Here is a 25,356-nt window from a genome sequence, read left to right as displayed (position 1 = left end):
TAAAAAGGAATACCATGAAGCTATTTTTTTAAAGTGAAGGACTTTCTATGTTATATCAAGAGATCATTATATTGGTTTCCTAGGGGGCTGTCTTAACAAATTATCATTATCTAAGTGGCTTTAAAAACAAGAAAAATGTTTTTGCTCCTGGTTCTAGAGACCAGAAGTTTTTAATCAAGGTGTTGGCAGGTCTTCATATCCTCTAAAGGCCCTGGGAGGACTCTGTTCTGTTTCCCTCTTAGCTCCTGATGGTTGTTGTCAATCCCTGGCATTCCTTGGCTTGTAGACATAACTCTAATCTTTCTCTCCATCATCACATGGCATTGTGTTCTAAAGTAATGTTTGATTACCTGGGCACCAAAGTGAGCCAAGCTGACATACAAAACTAACCACCCGGAAGAGAGAGATTTAATGAAAAATCAAATTATATATCAATGTGTAAAATTAGCTGGGCGTGGTGGCACATGCCTGCAATCCTAGCAGCTCAGGAGGCTTGAGACAGAAGGATCCCGAGTTCAAAGCCAGTGTCAGCAAAAGTGAGGTGCTAAGCAACTCAGTGAGACCGTGTGGCTAAATAAAATATAAAATAGGGCTGGGGATGTGGCTCAATGGTTGAGTGCCCCAGAGTTCAATCCCCTGTATCCCGCCCCCCCCAAAAAAGTGTTAAATTAGCTATCTTTCATTTACAAAATAGGAAAATTAAAAATTCATATTGCTTGCATTTGTGAAAGTTATGGATGCATTTTCCAGAAACCAATGACAGAAGTTTAGTTGTATATATGTGCATATATAACTGGTTAGATTAGGGGAAGAAACAAGAATTTACTGTATACCTTTTTATGTAGTTTTGATTTTCAAACCACAGATTTATTACCTACACAAAATATCTGTGGTATTGGCATAGGAAAAATAGCATCATTAAAACAAGATACAATGTCCAAAAATAAAAAATGAACAGCCATACCCACCACCTGAACTATCACTTCAAATGGGTTGGTAGAGCAAAAGTTTAATTCTATTTTACCACATTGCCTATTTCCTCAGTGAACTTATTTCTTTAGCAATAGAAAAACAATTTAAAATGTCTTTGATTCCCTTGGAAAGTTTAGCCGAGGCAAACAATGAAGGACCAAAGCCTTCTGAGAATAAAAGAATTCCTTTCTTCCTAGTAATGTTTAAAAAAACTGAGAGCTGATAGCCTCTCCTACTCGGAGAGAAAGAGGGAGGAAAGAGAAGGAAAGCCAAAGCAAGAGAAAAAGTAAGAAGTTAGGAGAGATTCAGCAACTCCATTAGTTGTATGAGGGAGGTATTTATGCAACTCAGAATCAAAAGTGAGAAGTGATTTTTAAGGGATTTTAATAGGGAAGCTATTTGCCATCATCATTTCTTTATGATTGTTTCCTTGTTTGTATTCATGCTTTTTTACGCACTAGTAACCTTGTGCAAACCCATGACTATGAATTCTGTTTCTGTGTGACTGAGTTCCCAGTTAGCACCTCTGGTGGAGATCTTCCTCATGTCTGCTGGGCACGCTATGGGAATGTCCTATGATCCAATTCAAAATGTTTAAGGTGGATACTTATTACTTCCTACCACCCAAGTCGGCTTATTATCTCCTTGTACCCATTTCAGTCAGTGTCACTATCTACTGGGTGCCTCTTCTCGCTCCCTCTCCCTATTTCCAACTGAATACCAAGGGCTGTCAATTCTGTGTCATAAATAAATTCTACTATTCATTTATGTAGTATATTCCCAAAGACATTTTATTATTTCTTATCTACAATTCCTGAATGGTTCAATCCATCTATCACATTAGTATGGAAGTGACTGTTTGCAAATGAAAATCTTATGTCCAATTGCCATTTAAAAAATCCTCTTATGACTTCTAGTAATTGTATTATATACAATAGGAGCTGCATAAGCCCATGTTAAGTGAATGAACAAATGAACAACTGCATCTTGGGCAATGAGTAGATTCAGACACAGCTATTTTAATACTGACTAGCCATAAAATAACTATTAGCTAAAACTGAGAAGTATTTCTTCTATTTGAGTCTGTAACCTCTGAAACAATGGTCCATATGAAATCAAACTATTATACATAAAAAAGTTCCATTTTTATTTGAAAGCTTCTTGATTCTGTTAAATCAACTAGGGCAACAGTTGCAATTTATATGAAATTTTAGAGTCAAATACACCAATAAATAATATTCATAATAACCACAATTTCTACAGAGCTACAGACACAATGGAGATGCATTTCCCAGTGGTGATTTAAAATTCACAATTCTTTCAGCTTCAAATCCACATATATATCCAGCAGCCCAAAGGAATGCTTTTCCTAAAATAAAGATGACTAATTCTCATCCGCTAAATTATTATTCAAAACACATTCTTTGTAACCACCCCTAAACACATTCCTGTAATGCTAAAAGCATTTAGAGATACACAGCTCTTCTCTTGCTATAAATTTAAATGCAATCCTGACCTGTATTTCTACGAATGAATAAAAATGTTACTTGGGCAATCTGGCTTTTGCAGTTAATCAAGAGAATTGTACCTTTAAGAGTATCCTAGCAACCTCTCAGCAGCTAAGGAAAACCTGACTGACAATGGGCACCAATTGAATGATGCTGCTGGACTCCATCACACTTTGTAGTTAATAAAAAAAAAAAAAAAAAAAAAGAGAGAGAGAGAGAGAGAAACAAAAATTAAGCTACAGCCAAAAATGAACATTACTGGGGAAGAGGAGAAAGAGAAGAATTTCATACCTAAACAAGGATTCTTTACTCTAAAGCATGTTTATGAATAAGCAGAGTAGTGAGGAAATTAACAAAGTTATGATTTCTTTGGAGTTGTCAGAACCAATACATTAATTACTGTAAGAGATTGCTAGTCCCCAGGCCAGAATTACACTGGGGTAATCAGTTTCATGGATATATTCAAAACTGGCAACTCTGCATTTCCATTGGCCTACAAATGCACATTTTCTAGTGGAGATGTATCTTATGAGACCTAAGTTCAGAAGAAATACATTTCTCTTGAATACATATTTGGAAACATTGCTCTTTTCCTAATAACCACTGCCACCCCATTATTAATGTCATGATTTTACATGGCCTGATTCTGGGCATAGATTCCACAGAAACAGGTTTGTTCAAATGAGGTGTTTTTTGTTGCCTTTTGTTTTATTTTGTAATAAACACAGAAATCAAGGAAGCTAAAGACGTATGGAGACTTGGTACTGCAAACAAAATATAATCCCATGAAAACATGATGGATTTTGTAAAATGAATATTTCTTCTTGATGTATAAGCAAATTCTTGCTTATATACATCTGTGTTCACAGATGGTGAGGAGTAGACACATGAGAAGTTTGAATACTTCACATTATTTTACATTAAAATATTCCCTGTATATTGGCTAATTTCTTTCAGGTAATTTTAGTATTTCTTAAACTTCAAGCACAGAAACTTCTTGCTTAGACCATCTATTCTCTCTCTTTCTCTTGCTCTCATACACACACACACACACACACACACACACACACACACACACAATGTTCTCAAGCTTTGGAAAAACAGGAATTTTAAGAAATCTGTTGCCAAAAAACCATGTTGATGCAGTGTTGAACTTAAACTTCATTGGTTAGCTTTTTGAATGTTTGCTATAAGGACATTTTTAAAGGGTCTTCTGAAAGTTTGGGGACTGAAGGCTACAATGGAGGAATGCTATATGAATTACCCAATTTTTCTGGTGTTGGTTGTTTTAATAGAATTTTCTTTCCTGACTAGTTCAAATTTTCTAGCATATGAATCACAGAGAACTAACAGCCACATACTACAGATTGTTGTGGCCATTGAGAAGACAGTGGTTCTTTCTAGAGACTGTGGACTGTGAGAGCAGCAGGGAGTCCAGATGCTATAACTTCACACTGTGATCACAGTCCTAAGTGCTAGATTTGAATATGCAAAATCCTATAGGAAGTTCCTTCTATATATAAAAGAATACCCCTCGCTGCACTTACCTTAGAAAGTGATTCTCAAACTTGAGCTGTATCAGGACCCCAAGGGGCTTGTTCAAATACAGACTGCAGCCTTATACCCCCAGAGTTTCTGATTTAGTTAAGTCTGGACTGGAGCTTGAGAACTGGCATTCTTATCAAGTTCCCAAGGGCGCTCTGGAGAAGAGGCTTTGAGGACTATTACCTAAAGTAGAAAGCAGTTTTCTCTATTTCAATGATGTGAATTTGTTCATCAAGAGGAAACTGGTAGTATTACTTTTTCCTGCCAATGGTGGGGAGTGTGTGATATTTATAATAAAACCAGATTTCAGAGTTGTGGACTCCACTGTTCTGTATTTGAGACCCAGGTGAAACAATACACAGATTCTCCTGGTCGGTGTTCTTTGGTTCTATTAATTCTACTTCTCTATTGAAAATTATTTTAGATAAAGAACATGCAGGTTTTTTTCATTATTTGAAGGAGCTCCTCTGTTAAGTGCTTAAGAGAGTAAATATTACAGATATTAATATCTGCACAGATATTAATATTGAATCTAAATTGGAGAGACCTTCTTCTAGAAGGAAAAAAGACTTCAGGTACACCTGGAAACAAAGGTTTATTGAAGTTCTAACTATTCATCCCTGCCTGCCTGCAGTAGGTAACTCTTGCATTCTTTATATCTGGGGAAAATCTGACTTCTCTGATGCCTTGTTATAGATTGTGTGAAAAGTCTATCTAAGCAGGATCAATATTAACCAGGATAGGAAATCTGAAATTTAATATTTAGGTCAGTTAAAGTGAGAAGAAGGATGATTGTCTTTGGACATGGCGTTTGGAGCACCCCTCTAGCTACAGGCAAGGAGGCTTCTTCCTGAATTCTAATGCCCTGCCTTAAGACCACAATCTTGGCTGATTTGTATCTACTACTCTTCCATGGAAACAGTGAAACAAAACTGTGTATGTAAAACTGTTTCTCCTACAGGAAGCTTGCTTACAAAAACAGCAAAGTGCCTTCTATGGAAGACTATAAAATCTGCATGACAATCAAAGATAACAAAATTATGGAGTAAGAAAATGTGTTTAGTTTTTACAATTCCATATACTATGCTTCTGTTAAAATGTTTAGTGTATTGACACAGAATATTTTTTAAAATGCTGGATAGATAATGCTTTCCCTTCTACTGACATGCTTAATTATGTATTTTCTTCTGTCGAAAATATACCTTCTGGGGCTGGGGTTGTGGCTCACTGGTAGAGCGCTCACCTAGCATGTGCAAGGGCACTGGGTTGAATCCTCAGTACTACATAGAAAAAAAATGAAAAAATAAAGGTATTGTGTCTGACTACTACTAAAAAAAAAATTTATATAAATATATACTATCTGGGCTGGGGTTGTGGCTCAGCAGTAGAGTGCTTGCCTATCTCGTGTGAGGCACTGAGTTTGATCCTCAGCACCACATAAGAGTAAATAAAAAATATAAAGGTATTATGTCCAACTACAACAACAATTTTTTTAAAATATATCATCTGAAGTGATTCCCACAATAAACTTGTAAGATGTTATCAGCCCATTTTACATTTGAGGAACCTCAAGAAAATTTAAATTGACCCAAGTTGTAATTAGTAAATGGCAAAGTTCAACCCATCTCCTGACACCCAAATCAATTTTTTTTTCTGTCCTACTTTGGCTATCTATTTCTAATCTCTATTTTATTTTAGATCAAGATTGAATATGTTCTCCTATGTAGATAAATATTTCATATATGTAGTATTTAGCATAGGAAAGTATGTACCTGGGTCTCTTAAGTCTTTTCTCTGAACTATAAATATCTTGCAAATCCCTGATACACTGAGAGAGCTCGCACTTGAATAACCAATGAACTTCACAGTACAACCTAATGGTTAGAATCCTATTACAGAAATGCCTAGTTCCTAGGAATAAGGAGTGTTGGACAAGTAATGCTTATTCTATTAAGAACCTTTTAAAGTTTTTTTCATAAGAACTATCCATTTTAAAATTTTAAATTGGAAAATACTGTAAATATGATTTTTTTAAATGCCCCAAATTGCTTTATCAGCAGAACCATATTTCCCCACTCCACAAAAATCCTGTTCATTCCATGAAGAGGGGTGAAACAGGGAATCCATCCTTGCCCTGCACAAGGCCACCAGCCTTAGAGGAAGACACAGCATAAACCAATTCAACATCTGCAGCCATAGTGAAGACTTTTGGGGGGTAGTACCAGCTGAAGGGATGATGTGGATTTGAGACTGCCAATTATAACATTATTACCAAGTGAAAGTTTACCTGAAAATGAGCCCCAGTCTGGCTAAGAGGTGGATTTAAGAATAAGCACTATTGGGGCTGGGGTTGTGGCTTAGTGATAGCGTATGCACCTAGCACATGCAAGGCCCTGGGTTTGATTCTCAGCACCACATAAAAATAAATAAATAAATAAAATAAAGGTATTGTGTCCAACTACAACTAAAAAACATATTAAAGAATAAGCACTATTAATTCAATCTCCCAATCCAACCACTTTCCAAAGTCAAGTCAAAAAGTAATTTCCTTATTCTTAAGCTAATTTGAGTTTCTCCAAAGAATACTAGTGTAAAACTCTTTCTAAAATGTCGTCTTTGGATTTATTATATTGAGAGCGTTGAATGCAATTTACTACCCGTATAATATAATGTATAATCTGCAACTTATACATTGTCCTAAATGTAAAAATGGGAGTAAAATAAAGTAGTAGTTACTTGGCAAAGCTTTGTGAGGAATAAATGAGCTAAAACACAGAATACCAACTGCCATTTTGAGCATTTAACAAACATAAGTGCCCTTCTTTGGTTTTTCCAAAACAACAACAAAATAGTTAACATTTGAGTAATTCTGGCTCTAAGCTCATCAATGTGTGTAGCTACCATGAAGTAGGTCCTCTCATTAGAGATGTCTCAGTATTGTAGTTTATCCAAGGAGACACACACCACAGGAGAACTGGGGTATGAATGATCACATTATACAATCATAGAGTCCTGTTTTCTGGATTTTGTTTTCTTTGCTGTGAGGCTCTCACCTCGCCTATGTCACCAAGCTCATCTTCAGAAAATCTTTTCAAAGTTTAGTATTTCTCCTCTTCTGTGGAAGAGCTCATCAATTTCGCTGCACATTTAATATTGAATAAGTGCAGATCTGAGAGGTACAATATACAGATAATATGGAGGATAATATGGAGGTTTAGAAGCTGTTTATATATTGTGCAAAGCATAGTGTCAATGTGTTATATATACATATCTTCGCTCTACTTTCAGTTATTCCCTAAAATAAATGCATAATTAGCCATGATAATATATAATGTTTACTGAGTACTTATAATGTGCCAGGCACCCAGCCAAACATTAACCTAAGTATTTAATTTACTCATAACCACCATCAGAACTATCAGCGTATGCTGTTGTGGTGGCGCATGCCTGTAATCTCAGTAGCTTGGGTGGCTGAAGCAGGAGGATCAAGAGTTCAAAGTCAGCCTCAGCAAAAGCAAGGTGCTAAGTAACTCAGTGAGACTCTTGTCTCTAAATAAAATACAAAATAGTATTGGGATATGGCTCAGTGGTCAAGTGGCCCCAAGTTCAATCCCAGGTACACACACACACACAAAAAAAAGAACTATTGTAAAAGATCAATAGGAGCTGAGGAAGCTGTAGTCCCTGGATGCACAGGGAGCAGTGGGAGGACAATGTTCAGTGTGTGAGGGCCACACCCATCAGGCTAATTCCCCACACTTGCCTGCCACCTAACACACTGTGGAGCACCCAGGAAGTGCCCAAATCTTCAACAACAACAAAAAAATTATCTCTAATAAGAGGACACTTTCAAATTATATAAAAGGGGACTGTAAAATGAGAAGGGCATGTATTGTGTAGCACAGAAAATATTTTTAAAGGCATTCTTTGTTGACAATTTGTGGTACCTCCTTTAATCCTAAAATGTTCTTATGGTCATTATGAAACATATTTCCCTTCCTCTCTTTCTCAGGCAGATTTACATGATCTAGCCACCTAACAGCCAGCCAGTGATATCAGAAGCCTAGGGCTATATAGCTAAAAATAAGTGAAGAGGATGATCAGAAAAACTGAGTGCCATGAAACAAGTTTGTGTTTATTTTATGACCAATTGAATTCTCCACACCCTCAACCCCCCTTTTTTAGTATTATGAGCAATATTGCCATTATGATACATTATGATAGCTATAAGAGTGAAAGGATTAATTAAAACAGTAATTATCTGATAAGACTAGCATACCTTCTAACCTAATTTAGGGCAAATTCATCTACTTCAACTAAAAATACTGGACAGGGAAAAGAAACATGAATAATGAAATAATAATTAACCCTGCAGTTCTTGTTTCCACTATATATTTCTAAGTAACCTAAGGTATCAAATAAAGAGTCATAGTATGTTTTTAACTTTTATTAACAAGAGTTTTGAGTACAAATAAATTTAACTTGACATTTAGAAAAATGATTTACTCTAAAACTTGTCCATTAAAAAAAAACCCTATTCTGTACATTTTAATCTCCAATTTTAATATTTAACACCATAATGTTTTTAAGTCTACAACTCAATTTTAGGTTTAATTTTAATAATTGTCTTATTGCATCTGGTTACAGATATCATGTAGAAAAAAAAGCAAGATGCTAATTAGAATAATCTGAATAAAAAAACTTTCCCAAAAGCCTTTATAAAGTCTTTTAAAATAAAACATAAAAATTAGAATAGTTTTGGCAGAAAATTAGCAGTTATAAACAAAATTATTACATAATATTTTATCAAGAACTGTATTATAAGTACTATTATGCTTATTACACATATTAGAATGATTTGCAATGTAGTAAATGCAGATGTAGAAAATCTAAGAAAGCTTTTTAAAACAGTTTAGCACTCTGGGGAGTTTCTGTTCCCAATAAATGACAGGAACACAATTTATAAGATGATAGGTGGTACATCCTTTAATTAGAGGCCTAACCACATAAAACATTAGTCATAAAATGTTATTCTCTACTAAGCATTTGTAACATCTCCAGATACACTAGTAATTCTTTCCCCTTATCAGTATACATGCTTAGCATCAGAAACCATACTATGAGCAAATTATACAGATAACTCTTGAAAAAATATCTCACTTTGGAATAACTGTCAAACTTAAGTTTTTATTCTTCTGGACACACTCTTTCCTCCAATCTTCATTTTAACAGTGTTTTCTCCTTGAATGGTGATATACTATTAAAACCCAATCATACCCGGCATATTCCTTTGCAGCTGAAATGAATTACAAATAACCAAAAGAAAACCAATGCATTTCTACAGAAAACTATCCAACCTACTCTGCAGGGCAGAAGCTCTCCACCCCGCACCAAAAAAAAAACCCACCTTTTATCCAAGGCTGCTTTAAAACTAGTCCTGTAAGTTCAATTAGTATTATACTATTATTGTCTCCTCAGTGTGAGGGAAGTTCAAATCTTAAAAAGTATTAAAATTTTCAAATGACACTACTTTCTGTAAACATAATTGAGTTGAAAATCTTTCAACTCAAGATTGAGTTGAAATGAAGTTTTTTTTCTATTTCTTGTATTTGATATGAAATCTTACACCCAGTCACTGAGATATAAAGAATGTATGAGAACAAGTAGAATTACACTGTACCCAGGTCTCTGGGGAGAAATGCCAGAGGAGAACGGTCCACATAGAAACTGTATTCTGAAATTCACCTAAGATGCTACAGAATTGTAGTTAAGTGATTTCAGGATATTGTAATTGAGAAATGAGTAGTGTTTAACTGAGTACTTTCAGAGGAATGGGAAGTCCCAATGTTGTCACAGCTACCACTCAAGAACAACTCAGCCTTGCCACTTAAGATAGGGACCTTCACCCCTATCCATAGAAGGCAGGCTTCTACATGGCATCAGATTTCTACCACCTGGACTCTACCTTTCTCACCACAGAGTTTTTCACCCTTAATTTTCATTCAGTAATCAGTGAGAAGATTATATTTATCTGAGACTCTAGTCAAAATAAATAGGGATAAAAGTAGAAAACAATTTCCAATGAAGTAAACTTCCCATACAGCTAGTTTAAGAGGTAAAACATTTCTAAGTAAAAATAAAATAAGAGAATATTTTTGGTTTCATTCAAAAAAGCTCTCTTCATTCCTGGCAAACTACTACGTTGTGTAGATATAATGTACTTTTTAAAAAAATCCTTTTTTTTTACTGTATTTAACTACTTGAAATCATTCCTTAATAAGGACCTTTTAACATTAAAAAGTCTAAATGTTTATCATAAATACTGTATTAAAATATTTTAATATTTACAATTTGAAAAAATGTATACTCTAGTCAGTCATCTCAGTGCTACTTCTTCAATTTCATCTTCTACAGAATCAACTGCTTTTACTGCTGGTTTATTGTTTGCATGTTTTAATCGGTGTCTATTTGGATTAAAACTTTTTCCTTCACCAAGGAAATAGTCTTCATCTTCATCATGTTCTCTACCCCTGCTGCTTTTATCTCCAGGGAGAAAATTTAGAGACTCAAAGTCTCCTTTGCTGGCAGCCAGAGAATTTGGGTCACTGCTTTTAGAGGAAATGGGACTGCTGCCACTAGTACCAAATAGCTGTTCCATCAGATTGGCTTTTTTTTCTTTTCTTGCAATGAAATCTGCATTGTCTTTACTAAGGTCTTCCATACTGTTTTTTTTTAAATCCAAAAGGCCACTTTTTTGGCTAAATGGATTTGACTTCCCTGGTGTTTTTGCAAATGAAGGCACATAGCTACCAAATGCAATCTCATTTGGAGAGATTGGACTTCTAATAGTTCCTGAATTCCGACCCTCTCCTTTTGGAGTAAAAAAACTTATGTCTTGCAATTGATGCCCATTAAATAATCTCTCTGAGGATTCAGAGAACATGTATGTTTTGGAGATTTTCTCTGAGGAATGCAGTTTTGATCCCAAATCAGGTATTAATGGCAAAAGAGGACATTTTAGATTCTGAGAATCTTGAAGTTCTCTGTTGATTTCATTCAGTTTAGCAAGTAGCATTTCTCTCTTCAGTCTTTCTTCTTCTTCCTCTTCCAATTTATCAATACTTTGAAGTTCATACATTTCCATTTGGTAGCTTCTAGTCTCCAACTCAGGCTCCTCTTCTCCCTCTTTCTGCTTTTCATTAAGTTCTTCTCTTTCCCACTCTGTATGAAATAAAAAATTACAAACTGAATTTTATAGCAATCAGTATTTTTTTAAGAAGGGAAAAAAACCTACCATATTTTATAATACAACCATTTTTATCTAATTTTAGTATTAAAATAGGGTTCAAATGGACATCATAATATTTCACTTCTATATTTGTTTTTCGAGAATAATATATTTAATGTATACTTCATTTAAGAATCACACTTATAGAGAAACTTGTTCTTCAAAGTATGGATAGGGAAGGTTCTCATTTATTTAAATAACTAATATGATGCTATACATTTTAAGGTGGGTGACAGGATGGATGCAATCAAGCAAAGAGTTTTAAAGTTAAACCCTTGGATGTCATATCTTGAGAAGGGCACAATACCACTTACATAGTGTTCGACAGCAGATGCGTACAGGCACTAGGTATACAGTTCACTCTTAAATAGTTTTTTGGCTACTCATGCCATTTTCTATAATTTTGAAGTTATTTCCCAAATTAAACATTAAAAATACTAAAGTATACAAGAATACCACAAATGTGATAACTTCAGTAAATGGCATACATTCTCATTAATGTCAGAGATCAATCCATATAGACTCAAAAAAAAAAAAAAAAAAAGATAGTCAAAAGGACAAAAACAAGTGACAGTCTTCTGCTATTTTATTCCTTTTCCTGTTACCTAGATGGAACTGACCATAATACCTAATTTTCTGTTCTGTAGTTAAACATGTGAAAGCATCTTGTTCTGTCCATTAGCCAACAGTGATGTAAATATGGCTTCTCTTTCAATAGTTACACAGTGTTTACAATCACTGGGTCATGATTTTATGTTCCATGAATTTCCATGAAAGAAAAAGAAAGAAAAAGGATTTCTTTATAAGCAGATACTATACAACTAATGGAAACAGAATACATTCAAAAGATTATAGAGTTGAGCTGAGGCTGTAGCACAGTGATAGAGCACTTGCCTAGCCTGTGCAGGCAGGTCCTAGGTTCAATCCCTAATGTAACAAACAAATAAATAAAAAATCCCTCTTGCCCATACTTTTATGACATTTAATAAAGATGAAAATGAAAGTATTCTTGAACTTCATTTCAGTAACTAAACTTATAGGAGTTATTTCACTAAACTTCTACATAATGATTGAACATATTCAAGATTTACTTTGCAAATTAAAATCAAATAAAAATTGCAAGGATACATTCAGGTCCTCGTATTTCATTGATTTTTACACTTAAGCTAGTCCATGGTACAGAGTCCCAAGGCTGAACCAATAAAGAAAGCTATTTTTCAGCTATTTCTTCATCAAGTTTTAATTCATACACAAAGAATTTTCCCCCTTCATTGAGTTGTTTCATCTGAATTTTCTGAAGGTAACCTGTTTTTATTCTGTAACCCCAAATAGTGAGTAATAGTCAATATATTTATTTCCTTAATAACTTCATTCAAATGGTTGTGACTCCTGATATACCACTGCATCAACCTTTTCTTATTCTGTATAACCAATTCATGGTTCAGCTGGACAATACTAAGGGATCCTAACCATTTCTTTCCCAAGGGATGCTGATTCATTACTTGCTTAAACAAAGTCTTTTTCTTACCATTCTTTAGTTTCTCTATCTCCTGTTTTGCAATTTGCAGTCCTTGATCTTTAATGCATTTTTCTTCTTTGTTCACAATTGGGTTTAGAATCCCTGCTTCTTCATGCTTATCTTGCTCTTGGAATTCCAAGTCCTAGTATACATTTTAAAAATGTAAATTTACTTATAGAAAAGGGGAAATACTATTTAAATATTATAGATTTCTCTTTCATTGTTAGAAATTAAAGCAAAATTTCATCTTTAATGAATCAGAAAATCACAAGTTATCATGCTTTGAAAGATGCTTCAGAAACACATAGGATTATTTCTTACTTTAAATTTTTAAAGAAGCATTTATAAGTGATATCAAAACCAATATAATGGAAGCAAATCCAACATCCTGCACAAAATTCTGAAAAAAAAAAAAAATAAGTTGCAGAAGCATCTTCATACATTCTCACTACAAAATGTTAACCAGATTTTGTTCAATAGCCATTTCTGGTTAACCAGAAATGGCTATTAAACAATTATGGTAGCCAACTGAGACATATGTAATTTTTCTTAATAAAAATAAGCTATCTTTATTAGTAAGATTCACTTTCTTTAAGAACAGAATTCCCTGAGTTTCGACAGGGCACAGGGGCTGCTCTGTTGGATACTACATTTGCTAGCCTCCCTTGTACCTAGACAAGACCAAAGTGGGTGAGCAGAAGTGTGCATGCAACTTCTGATCACATTTATAAAACAGCTTGCCCTCTAACTTGTTTATTCCCTTTTTTATAGAATGGTAAGCCAGTTCCAAAAATACAGAAGGACTATACTCTAAAATGCAAGACCAGTAAAATAGAGTGACTACCACAAACAAAGTTGTATATACCACCAATCCTGGACAACCCATTTGACTTTAGTCTATTAAAAGAGAAGGGTATTTGTTATCCTACTTTGACCACCATATTTCTCAAAGCAAGTTAACCTGCACTCTAACTAAGCTATCACTTGCTGAGGTCTTTTAACAGTGACCTCAGTCTTAAGAGGCTCAGGCTAAGAGCTTTAGAAACTTCATAATTAGTCATCTTTATAATCCTGAAAATCACTCCCATTTTAAAGATGAGAAAATTGAGATTGAGACTCTAAGGAGTCAAACAACTAAAATGTTAAGAGCCATAATTTTTAAAGCAGATCAAATTCTAAAGCTATATTCTTTTCACAATACCAGGCTGCTGATGCTCCTGATGAATCTTTTTAATACTTCTTAAAAATACTTTAAGAATTACTCCATTATTCTCTACCATTTTAAAGACATAACATGATCTGGTCTCAAAGGGTAAATACAGGAAGAAACAGCAAGTACAACTTATGTATCTGAATTTTTCTAAAACAAAAATGAAATTAAAAAGCTAGAATACACCAAGGAACCAAATCAGTCCATTTCTGATTTATACCTTAAGAGATGTCATACACTGGGAAACTTTATAAGGTACAAAAAAATATAACATTATATGAAATGTTCTGGATCCCTGAAATATTGTTTTTTTGAATTGTAAATATTGAAGACAAAACCCTCTTAAAGGGATCTGCAAGTGATTTAATATGAAAGTCCTTTTAAATGATACTCTAAATTCCACTCTTAATTTGAATGGTATGTCAGATTCCATCCTTGTTCAGCATGCAGTTAACCCATAAAATTCTCAGGCCCCAAAATATTACATTTAGTCAAGTTCTTAAAAAAAAAAAAAAAAAAAATCACTTGAAACCTTTAGTTTGCTATTAAAATAAATAAAAGCACTGAGGGTTTTCTAAGAATATATAAGCAGATAGAGAAAAATGTATTCCTATTATCTTCAACCTAGAAGGTATGATCAATCTCTCTGTGAAGCAACTGAAAAATGCAATGTAAACTAACTAAATTTCAATCCAAAGAAATTTAATAAAATGCACAGTTGTTACTACCTCTTTCTCTTTAAAAGGCTAGTTGAATATTCATACAGATATAGTACTAGGCTCCACCACTGAATTTTTAAATGTTTGATACTATGTTTTTAGGGACAACTTTAAACCCAGAGTTTGGCGCATAATCAAATATGGCTGAACTCACCAAAGTAAGACATTCTGGTTCCTCCCATTTATTTTCACAAATCATCATTGTTTGTGGTGTTACAGGTAATTCTTCCAACTCACAATCTTCAATGGTTTGTACTTCTTTTGTACACAAGTCTGTAAAATCACTCTGGCATGCAGCTACCATGAAAACAGTACAAGAATTTTTCTAATCCCACTGAACAGTGGTAAGATACATAGAATTCCACTGGTATATATGTTAATCTAAATGAGATACTGCATGTTTTGCTCAGCCCAACAAATGCACATTATTACTATTTTTGTTTCTAAGATTTATAGGCAATTATGGGATTGGGGGGCAATTCTCACTGTAAATTCTATTACTTTTTACAAATTTTTTTTGGTCCTGGAGATTGAACTCAGGGGTACTCAACCACTGAGCCACATCCCCAGACCTATTTTGTATTTTATTTAGAGACAGAGTCTCACTGAGTTGCTTAGTGCCTTGCTTTTGCGGAGGCTGGCTTTAAACTCATGATCCTCCTGTTTCAGCCTCCTGAGCCACTGGAACCACACCTGGCAACGTTTACAAATTTTATGTTTTAAAACTCTCTCAATTCATAGAAGAAATATACTTTCATTTAAAAAAATGCTAAATATTTATAAATGAAATGTATTTAATCTAGCAAAAGCAGCAAAAAGCAGATAAAATAAAATTCTCTCTACTTTGGGTATGTTTATATATTTTCGCATGATTCAAAAATTACTATAAGAATTTTTCAAAACAGCATGTTACTTAATTTTAATAACCTCTCTTCAGGAGAAAAAAACTGACAAGGATTTCTGAAAATTAACTATAACGAAACAAACTAAAAAATTGAATTGAATTTAAATGTATTTCAATGGGGTTGTTTATTGTTCTTTCCTTGTACTTCAAAATTAATTAATTTTATTAATAAATAATAGCTACAGGGGCTGGGATTGTGGCTCAGTGGTAAGGTACTTGTCTAGCATGTGTGGGATACTGGGTTCAATCCTCAGCACCACATAAAAATAAATAAATAAATAAATATATTGTGTTCATCTACTACGAAAAAATATTTAAAAAAATAAATAATAGCTACAATATCAGTTTTCAACAATAATGTCTACTATACCATTCTTCCTTGGTGTAATTTCTTTTTCTTTCTTTAGAAAGGACTTTGGCAGGCGATTAGAATATATGTTTTTTATGTCCAGTTCTCTCTCCTTTTCCTGAAAACAAATCCATATACAATGAAGTGAGGGTGTGTGTCACTTTGCCAATCAACATTTTCCTTAACAAACTGAAATAAACCTAGAGTTCAGCTTCCTTTTTTAACTACCAAGTAGAAAAAAATGTCTCTAGCACATTTAGATTAGGGAAGAGTAATGCTTTTTCCTATGAAGTCCAATGTTCTTGACCATTTTGGGACTATGACTCTGAAAATTTGATTAACAAAAAGAAAATTATGTAAGATAATAAATGATTTTGCACAATTCTGCACAAAAATTCAATCCATCATTGATCATTAGATAAAATTAAGAATATGTGCTTTAACAACATTAAATAATTTGAATGATTCTTCTAAACACTATGAAAATCATGTGACCTTGATCTTCTGAATTTGACTTATTTCACTTAACAGAATGGTTTCTAGTTCCAAGCATTTTCCTGCAAATAACATAATTTTATTTTTCTTTATGACTGACTAAAACTCCATTGTGCATATATACCATATCTTTATACATTCATTCATTGATGGACACCTAGACTGGTTCCATACTTTGGCTATTATGAATTGTGCTGCTTTAAACAAGGGTATGGGTATATCATAGGAAAATATGTAAAAGTCATAAATTAATTCTTTAGAATAAATACTGAGGAAAGGTGTATTTGGGTAATGTGGTGGTTCCATGCCTAGACTTTTGAGGAACCATCACACTGATTTCCATAGTGGGTTATACTAATTTACAATTCTACCAACAATGTAAAAGTAGAACACAGATTATTTAACCAGGCAACAAAAATGCTAGTTCTTTCTACAGTTTTCTTCCAGGATTTAACAATTATTTCACATTATTCTTACTGCTTTACTTTGTATAATTATATCAAAACATTTTCTATCTAAGCACCAAAGATAATAACAGAATTTTATAAATTATACCATACCAACCTAAAAACATGAATAGTAAGAATGTTTTAAAATATTGGGTTTTCATCAAGTTTATATTACAGAGAAAATAATGCCATTTAATGTGTAAAGTGCTTACTTTTAATTTGTGATACAGTCGTTGTAACTCCTTTTGAAGAACTTTGTTTTCATCCTGAGCCTCATATGCCCTTTTCCTTTCAGCAAGCAACTGTCGTTGAAAACTGTTAGTACTTAGCTCAAGGTTTTTCGATAATTCCTAGGTGTACAAACATATTTCAAAAACAGTATTAATTAAAAGAACCCAATAGTAAAACACAGCACTTAGAGGTGTCAAAATGATGTTTTTAGTGATTCTAATTTTAGACATAAAATTAGGCTGGCTGGACTTGGTCTTCATGAACGTAAAATAAACTGGGAAATAGATTTACCAACAATTTAATAAGATACCTACTTAATTATTTCTTTTAGCATTTTTCACAGTGATTTGTAAATATATTCTTAAGCATTTGAAGCACGCACACATAGAGCAAAAAGATAGCCAAAGAATGGGATAAGAAGCATAGGCTTTCAGAAATCACTGCTTAGGCAAGGTGCAGAGGACAGAACACATCTCTGGATAAAAACTACAGCTATTACCATTGTCTTTAAATATCTCCCATGAAGTTTATGAAAGTATTTAGGCTAAAATATTTTCTTTTAAAATAATATGTCGGGCTGAGTTGTAGCTCATTGAGAGAGTGCTTGCCTAGCACATGTGAGACACTGGGTTCAATCCTCAGCATCACATTAAAAAAAAAATATATATATATATATATCAAGATACCATTCCTAACTGAATGGAAAAAAAAAAACATGCTTTGTATATGCAAAAAAGTATTATAAAATCACAAAGAACATGCCTGTAATCCAAGTGGCTCAGGAGGCAGAGGCAGGAAGATAGTAAATTCAAATTTCAAAGCCAGCCTCAGCAACTTAGCAAGGCCCTAAGCAACTTGGTGAGACCCTATCTCTAAATAAAATATCAAAAAGGGCTGGGGATGTATTCAGTGGTTTAGCACCCCTGGGTACAATTACAGTATACTTTAAGATATTATAAAACTACAAATAAAATCAGAAAATAAAACAGTCACAATCCCATTATCCTGTGATCATGATTGTCAACATTTTAGTGTACATAATTTATGACTTTTACATATTTTCCTAATATAAATGCCTAAGCCAGCAGAATTTAATATAATTTTTTTAAATGGAATACTTTTCTATCTTCTTGTAGTAACTTGTAAGTTCTGCTATTCACCACTAATGTGTTCCAATTTTTTCTATAGTGAATATCCTTGCATATATAACTTCAAACATATCTTTTATTATTTCCCTAGGGTAAATATTAAGAAAGAAATTTTCTTGGACTTTACTGAAATTAAGAATTCTCCTCTTTGAAAGAAACTGTTAAGAGAATGAAAAGATAAGCCATAGTCTGAGAAAAATATGTACAAATCATATGCTACAGTACATATCAAAGAAAAATGTATATGTATATATGTATGTGTTACAAAATTCAGTAATTAGAAACTAAACAGCTCAGTTTAAAATGGAGAAAATATTTGAATAGATAATTCACCACAGAATATATAAAGACAAGCACAAAGAATGATGCCTCAATATCATTTGCCATAATGTATGCAAATTAAAGCCACATGAAACAATATTTACTATTAAAATGTCTGAAACTAGAAAAACTAAGCACACAAAATGTTGGCAACGATGAACAGCAATCAGAACTCATACACTTTGGGTTGAAATATAAAATGGCATAATCATTTTGAAAAATTGGGGCAGTAAACATATACTTACTATATAATAGTCATTTCACACTTAGGTCTTACCCAGAGAAATAGAAGTCAATCTCCAAAACTTTTGCATGAATGTTCATACTACCTTCATTTATAATAGTCCCAAACTAGAAACAACACAAATGTCTACCAACAGGTTAGTGAATACTTAAAAAGTGGTATATTTCTATTATTCAGCAATAAAAAAAGATGAACAATTAATACATGCAACAATATATTCGAATCTCAAAATAATTTTGCTGAATGAAAGAAGCCAGGCATTAAACAATGCATACTGTATGCCTCCACTAAATGCAAATTAATTTATAGGGACAAAACAATGAGCTAAGTATAGGTGATAGGGATTGGTAAAGGGACAGCAAACAAAGGGACATTTGGAGAATACTACATATGAGAAAAGGCAGTGGCACAGCAAAAGAAAGAAACAGCCCATCACTTGCTGCCCGATTCACAACCAGGGGAGAGGAAGTTTCCCCTCTGCAGGAGGAAAAGTAAAAATCCCAGCAAACTGTCAGCTCAGCCCAAATAGCAAAGGCACATGAAATATGCACAATAGTAAGGTTTTGGAAAAGAAATTCACTGCATTTAAGAGGGAAACTTCAGGAGACATCTTGAGAAGGGATCTATTATTTGAATTTAGACTGTTTTAGGGCTCAGAATCCTTGCATATTCCTATCCTTGGGACCCACAAACAACTCATGGCATTGGCTCTGCTGGTGGCTGCTTCCTAAGCCAGACTTGGCTCAGTGACACAAAATTTAGAGTGATATATGGTGGGGAATGGATGTTGAGGCATGGAAGTGAACTGAGTGCCATCTCTAAAATCAGGGAGATGGGAAGCCTGTCCTTAGACCAGAGGCACTGCCACTTATGTTACCCAGCTCCTATTATGAACTATTCCCCCACAATATCTGTCAAGCACTACAAAGAATGGGGCACACAGCCTAAGAAGGGTCAGAGAGGAACTTTGCCCAGCACTGGCTATATTCACCTCTCATTTTCTTCTGCCAGTATCTCTTGCCAGGGGTGATCCACTTACCCTTGATCCCTGATGGGCACTATTAAGAAAGTGAGGGGAGGGAAGAAAAGTCCTTGTTGTTGCCCTGTTTCTAGATATGCACAACTGCATGGGGGATGGGGGTTTGTCTGTAGTCCCATTCCTAGTGGGCATGCCCACAGTAGCAGCCAAGAGGAAAAACAACCATTTCATCCACAGAACTAATGAACACAGAAAAAATTTTCAACTGCAGGAAGCCATCTATGAATTACATGAGGGTCTTCTCTCATATGGTAGCCAGGAGATTTAGGTTTGGCATTGAGAATTATTTATTGCTCTCCCAAGGCAATAAATTGCCCAATGCATGTGACCTTTATCTCCAGTCTGCTAGGAAGACACCTCAGGAGATGGGCATAACCAATTGGGAACTGAATAGCCCAACTTTAAGCTTTTCTTTTTTTGGTGAAGAACATTCTATGAAAGGCCTTTGATGTTTCCTGATATAAATAAAGCAGGTGTGGGCTCTACTCCAGAGTCTGTAAGTTCGATCTATCTGACCAGCTTGCCCATCCTGCCCCAACTTTTAAAACTACTGTGTTCTGTGGTTTTTTCGTCATTCTATTCTTCCTAGCTTTTATTTCTCAGCCAGCCTATTCCACTGAGGGGAACCCCATTTCCACCACCCACGTGGGATGTGGGCAAGACTCAACAAAATACTAGCAAAATTAATTTAATAATATAAATCAAGATCATATGCCATTATCAAGGTGGTTTTCATTCCAGGAATGTAAGAATGGTTCAAAACATAAATCAATAAACATAATACATCACATAAATAGAAGGATAAAATAATATCATTTTCAACAGATGAAGAAGCATTTGATAAAATTCAACATCCCCCTTTATGATAAAATGAGCTGAACGAAATAGATTTAGAAGGATCATACCTCAACCAAATAAAGTCTATATGATAAACCCATAGCCATCATCATACTGAATGGGGAAAAACTGAAAGCATTTCCTCTAAGGTCAGGAACAAGACAAAAGTGTCCATTCTTATGGCTCTTATTCAATATAGTACTAGAAGTTTTAGCCAAAACAATCATTCAAGAAAAATAAACAAAATGCATACAAAAAGGAAAGAAGGGCTGGGTGTGATAGCACATGCCTATAGTCCCCACAACTCAGGAAACTGAGATGGGAAGATCACTTAAGTCCACTAGCTTGAAACCAGCCTAGACAACACAGTAAGACCTAACCGCAAACAAAAACTAGAGCACAGAAAGGAAGAAGTCAGTAGAAAAATCTAGAATTCCCCAAAAGACTGTTAGAATTGATAGATTCAGTAAAGTAGCAATAGGCAAAAATAATGTGCAAAGATCAGTACTTTTTCTATATACCAATAATTAATATGCTAAGAACTCCGAGAGCAACCTCACTCACAATAGCCACAAAAATAAGATACCTAGAATAAACCTAATAAAGGCGGTGAAAGACCTCTACAAAGAAAAGTATAAACACTGAAGAAACTGAAGATGACACTAAAAGATGGAAGGACCTATATGTTCATGGATTGCAAGATTCAACACTGTTAAAATGTCCATAGTGCCCAAAGCCATCTTCAGATTCAACACAACCCCAACAAAATAAAAATGACATTCACAGAACAAGTAAAAACAATCCTAAAATTTGTATGAAAACCCATATTTTGTATGAAAAGACCCCAAATAGTCAAAGCAATCTTGAGCAAAAAGAACAAAGCTGGAGGCATCATAATATATGATTTCAAGGCATTCTACAGAGTTATAGCAACTAAACATCATGGTATTGGTATAAAAACAGACATATTATAGACCCATGAAACAGAATAGAGAACCTAAAAGTAAATCCATACAATTACAGCCAACTGATTTTCAAAAAAAGGTGCCAAAAAATACAATGAAGAAGACAGCCTTTTCAACAAATGATGCTGGGGAATCTGGTTATCCAGTGTCCTAATCCCTCTCATCCTATAGAAGAATCGACTTAAAAAATAAATAAAAAACCTTAATATAAGACATAAAACCCTGAAACTACTAGAGGAAAACACTGGGGAAACACTTCAAAATAACTAGAATAGGCACATTTTCTTGCTACAACTCCCAAAGTACAGGAAATAAAAGCACAATTGACAATGGGATTATAGCAACTTAAAAAGCTTCTGAACAGCAAAGAAAACTGAATAAAAAAAAAAAAATAACCTACATAATGGGAGGAAACATTTGCCAGCTATTCTTCTCAAAGAAGGTTAATAGTCAGAATATATAAAGAACTCAAAAAACTTAAGAAAAGTAATACAACTAAAAAATGGGCAAATGATCAAAATAGACATTGCTCAGAAAAATACAAACAACCAATAAATATATGAAAAAATGCTCAATATCTTTAGTCATAAGGGAAATGGTAATCAAAACTACAATGAGATACCATCTCATCCCAGTTAGAATTGCTGTTTTAAAAAAGACAAAAATAACAAATGCTGGGAAGGATGTGGAGAAAAAAGGAACCCTAATACCCTGTCAGTAGGAAGGCAAATTAGTAGAGCCATTATGGAAAATGGTATGGAGATTCCTCAAAACTGAAAATACAAGTATCATATGATCAAACTATCATAGTCCTGCTTATATATGCAAAAGAAATGAAATTGGAATACAAAGAGATACTGCATGTACATTTTTATTGCAGCACTGTTCACAATTAGCTACAATACAGAATCCACCTACATGCCCATCAATAGATATATGGGTAAAGAAAATATAGAATACATACCCAATGAAGTATTTTTCAGCCACAAAGAATGAAATCCATTTGCAACAAAATGGATGAAATTGAAGGATGCCGTGTTAAGTGCAATAAGCCAGACACTGAAAGACAAGCTACATGTACTCTCTCGTATATCAAATTTTTTAAAAAGCCAATCTGAAAGCAGAATAGTGATTACTGGAAACTGGGAATGGTTTGTTGAGAGAGGAGTTAAGGGTGGATGAAGGGTAGATGGAAATGATGAATTTATGCTGTATGCATATACAGAAATATCACAGTGAATCCTAAATGGTAATAAAAATAGATATTAAAAAAAAACTTAATGACAATAAATACAGAATCTCAAATAAAATAAACAATCAAATAACTAAAAATGAAATGTAAGACATGAATCTATTTATAATCTATTAAATGAATAAGTTGGAAAAATAAAGACAAAAATGAACTTCTGAATAAACATTAAATTCACAGGGTTTTGAAGGTAAAAATCCAAAAAATTTTAAGAAACAGATATAGCTATCTTTTATAATTTGAATAAAAGGAAGAAGAGGAGGAGGAGAAGGAAGAAGAATGATGATGATGAGGAGGACTAGGAGGAGGAGAAAGAGGAGAAAGACCTATAAAAAAAAATCATTCTTGGTGAGAACTTTTATAATTTTTTTTTTTTTTTTTTGGCAGTGCTGGGGCTTGAACTTAGAGCCTCGTACATGTTAGGCAAGTGATCGACCACTGAGCAACACCCCCAGCCCAGAATTTTTATAATCTTGATGTCAAAAGTGTATAAGAGGAAGATGGCGGCGAATAGAGTGCATCACCCCCGAGTACCACGTTACTGCGCAGGTGAATAACGAGTTAGAACGGCCAAAAGCTATCTTGTTAGGAATTTCCAGCAAAATTGGGGTGCACCGAAATCTAGAGGAAGGATTTCCATCACCCGAGGATCGGTTACTGGGGCTCAATCGCGAGTGAACCGTGCGTCCGGAGATTCAGGCTGATTTATCGACGGCCCGCCCCGCTGCTAGAGACTGCGGCGCGCCGGGAAACAGCGTGCCAGCAATGCAGAGGAACGGTGCTGCAGATTCTGTGGGGTCCTGCCGGCTGTGCCCTCACTGTGCGTCGGGCTGAGTTCTGGGTTTGAGACAAGGGAAGGAAGCGATCCAGTTCTGTCCTCCACACTGGACAGCCCACCGAGGAAGCCAGCGGCCACCATCTTGGAGAGCTGACGTCACCATCGCCAGTTTCAGACAGACTGCAGCAAGTTCAGCGATAAAACAGGTGTGTGTCATTTAGCATATCTCCCATACAGCGGGGAAATCACATAAAATCTCTCCCCAGCTTTCCGGGGGCGTGATTAACAGGGTGAGTGTGAACAGAGGCGTGGGGAAAGGTAAAGGCACCTGACCTCCAACTCCCCCCTCCCACCAGCGGCGAAAACGAAACTTGTTTCGCCAGCTCTCGGAGGAGTGGCTATCAGAGGGAATCAAAACAATAGGGGCCGGTTCCCAATAGCCGCGCTCCACATCCAAGAAACTGCAGGCCTAGAGTGTAGCTTGAACTGCCGAGAGGTATCACACTGGGGAAGGCCTGGCTGGCAGGAGAAGTGACAAGACTAGAGACCAGGAATAAACCTAAGCTAACGGGTTTTGAGAGACACGGGGGGGGGGGGGGAGGGAGCGGCCTCACATGGATTGTTTCCTACAGCTGGAGGGCAAAATCTTGGTCCGGAAGGCACAGCAACACCTACTGGAAGTGAAGAAAATAGAAGCCTAACAGTGCTTTTTTCTTTCTTTCTTTCTTTTTTTAATTTTTTAATCTTAATTTTTTAAATTAATTTTTTAATTGAAATTTTTATTTTACTGCATTTTATTATTTTTTTATCATTTCTTTTTCTTTTCTATTCTTTTCTCTTTCTTTCTTCTCTCCCTCTATCTTTCTTGGTTTGCTTCCTTACCTTTTCCCCATCTTTCCTCTTAAGCATGACCACCCAGATTACGTATAACTTACTAAATGCAAATAGATGAATACTACGAATCGGTCTATAGTCCGCCTAAGCCCTTAACTACCCTCAAGTACTCCTATCTATTCTCTTGTTATTATCCGCCTGCATTCGAGCAACCCCCCAAAGAAGCTAACATACACAATTTCCATACCATCAAATCGCCCGACCTTAATATAAAATCCTAAGTTCGAACCTCAATTCTCTATATGCCATCAAAATATGTAGGCCTTTAATGAAACTAATGAATTTCCCTTAAATCACAATTAAATCCAACATCTCTAAACATTGTCTCCCAACACAAAGGAGAGATATTGGAACTAAAAAAACCAAAACAAATTTAAAGGAGAAAACAGAAACACAGCAGTCAAACAGAGTTGGAAAGTAACATAAGCACCATGAAAAAACAAGGGAAAAAAGGATTACAAACAATGCAGGACAACTTAAATTCACAGGAGAATCTAGAGGAATCAGAAAAATGGACAGAGAAATAACTCAAGGCATACCTAACTCAGATGGAACGGAATCATAGAGAAGACATCTGACAGCAAGTTCAAACAATGAAAGTATACTTTGAAAACGAATTACATAAGCAAATTCAAATGGCAAAGAATGAGCTCTACCAGGAGATAGAGATTTAAAAATAAATCAAAGAGTAA

General features: G+C 34.8%; 1 protein-coding gene across 1 annotated transcript in view; it reads right to left on the bottom strand.

The window, feature by feature from the left end:
* Positions 1-8,547: 8,547 nt before the first annotated feature.
* Lca5 (lebercilin LCA5) overlaps positions 8,548-25,356 on the bottom strand; it is an 81,917-nt gene continuing 65,108 nt past the window's right edge. Inside the window, exons 4-8 of the mRNA XM_027928277.2 lie at positions 17,171-17,308; positions 16,036-16,132; positions 14,916-15,058; positions 12,842-12,974; positions 8,548-11,246 (exon numbers count right to left, since the gene is read on the bottom strand). Coding sequence (XP_027784078.2) covers positions 10,402-11,246; positions 12,842-12,974; positions 14,916-15,058; positions 16,036-16,132; positions 17,171-17,308 — 1,356 coding nt within the window. The 3' untranslated portion in view covers positions 8,548-10,401. The remainder of the gene's footprint in view (positions 11,247-12,841; positions 12,975-14,915; positions 15,059-16,035; positions 16,133-17,170; positions 17,309-25,356) is intronic.

This window comes from Marmota flaviventris, chromosome 6, assembly GCF_047511675.1.
Source record: "Marmota flaviventris isolate mMarFla1 chromosome 6, mMarFla1.hap1, whole genome shotgun sequence".
NCBI lineage: Eukaryota > Metazoa > Chordata > Mammalia > Rodentia > Sciuridae > Marmota > Marmota flaviventris.
This window is presented reverse-complemented; position numbering and strand designations above follow the sequence as displayed.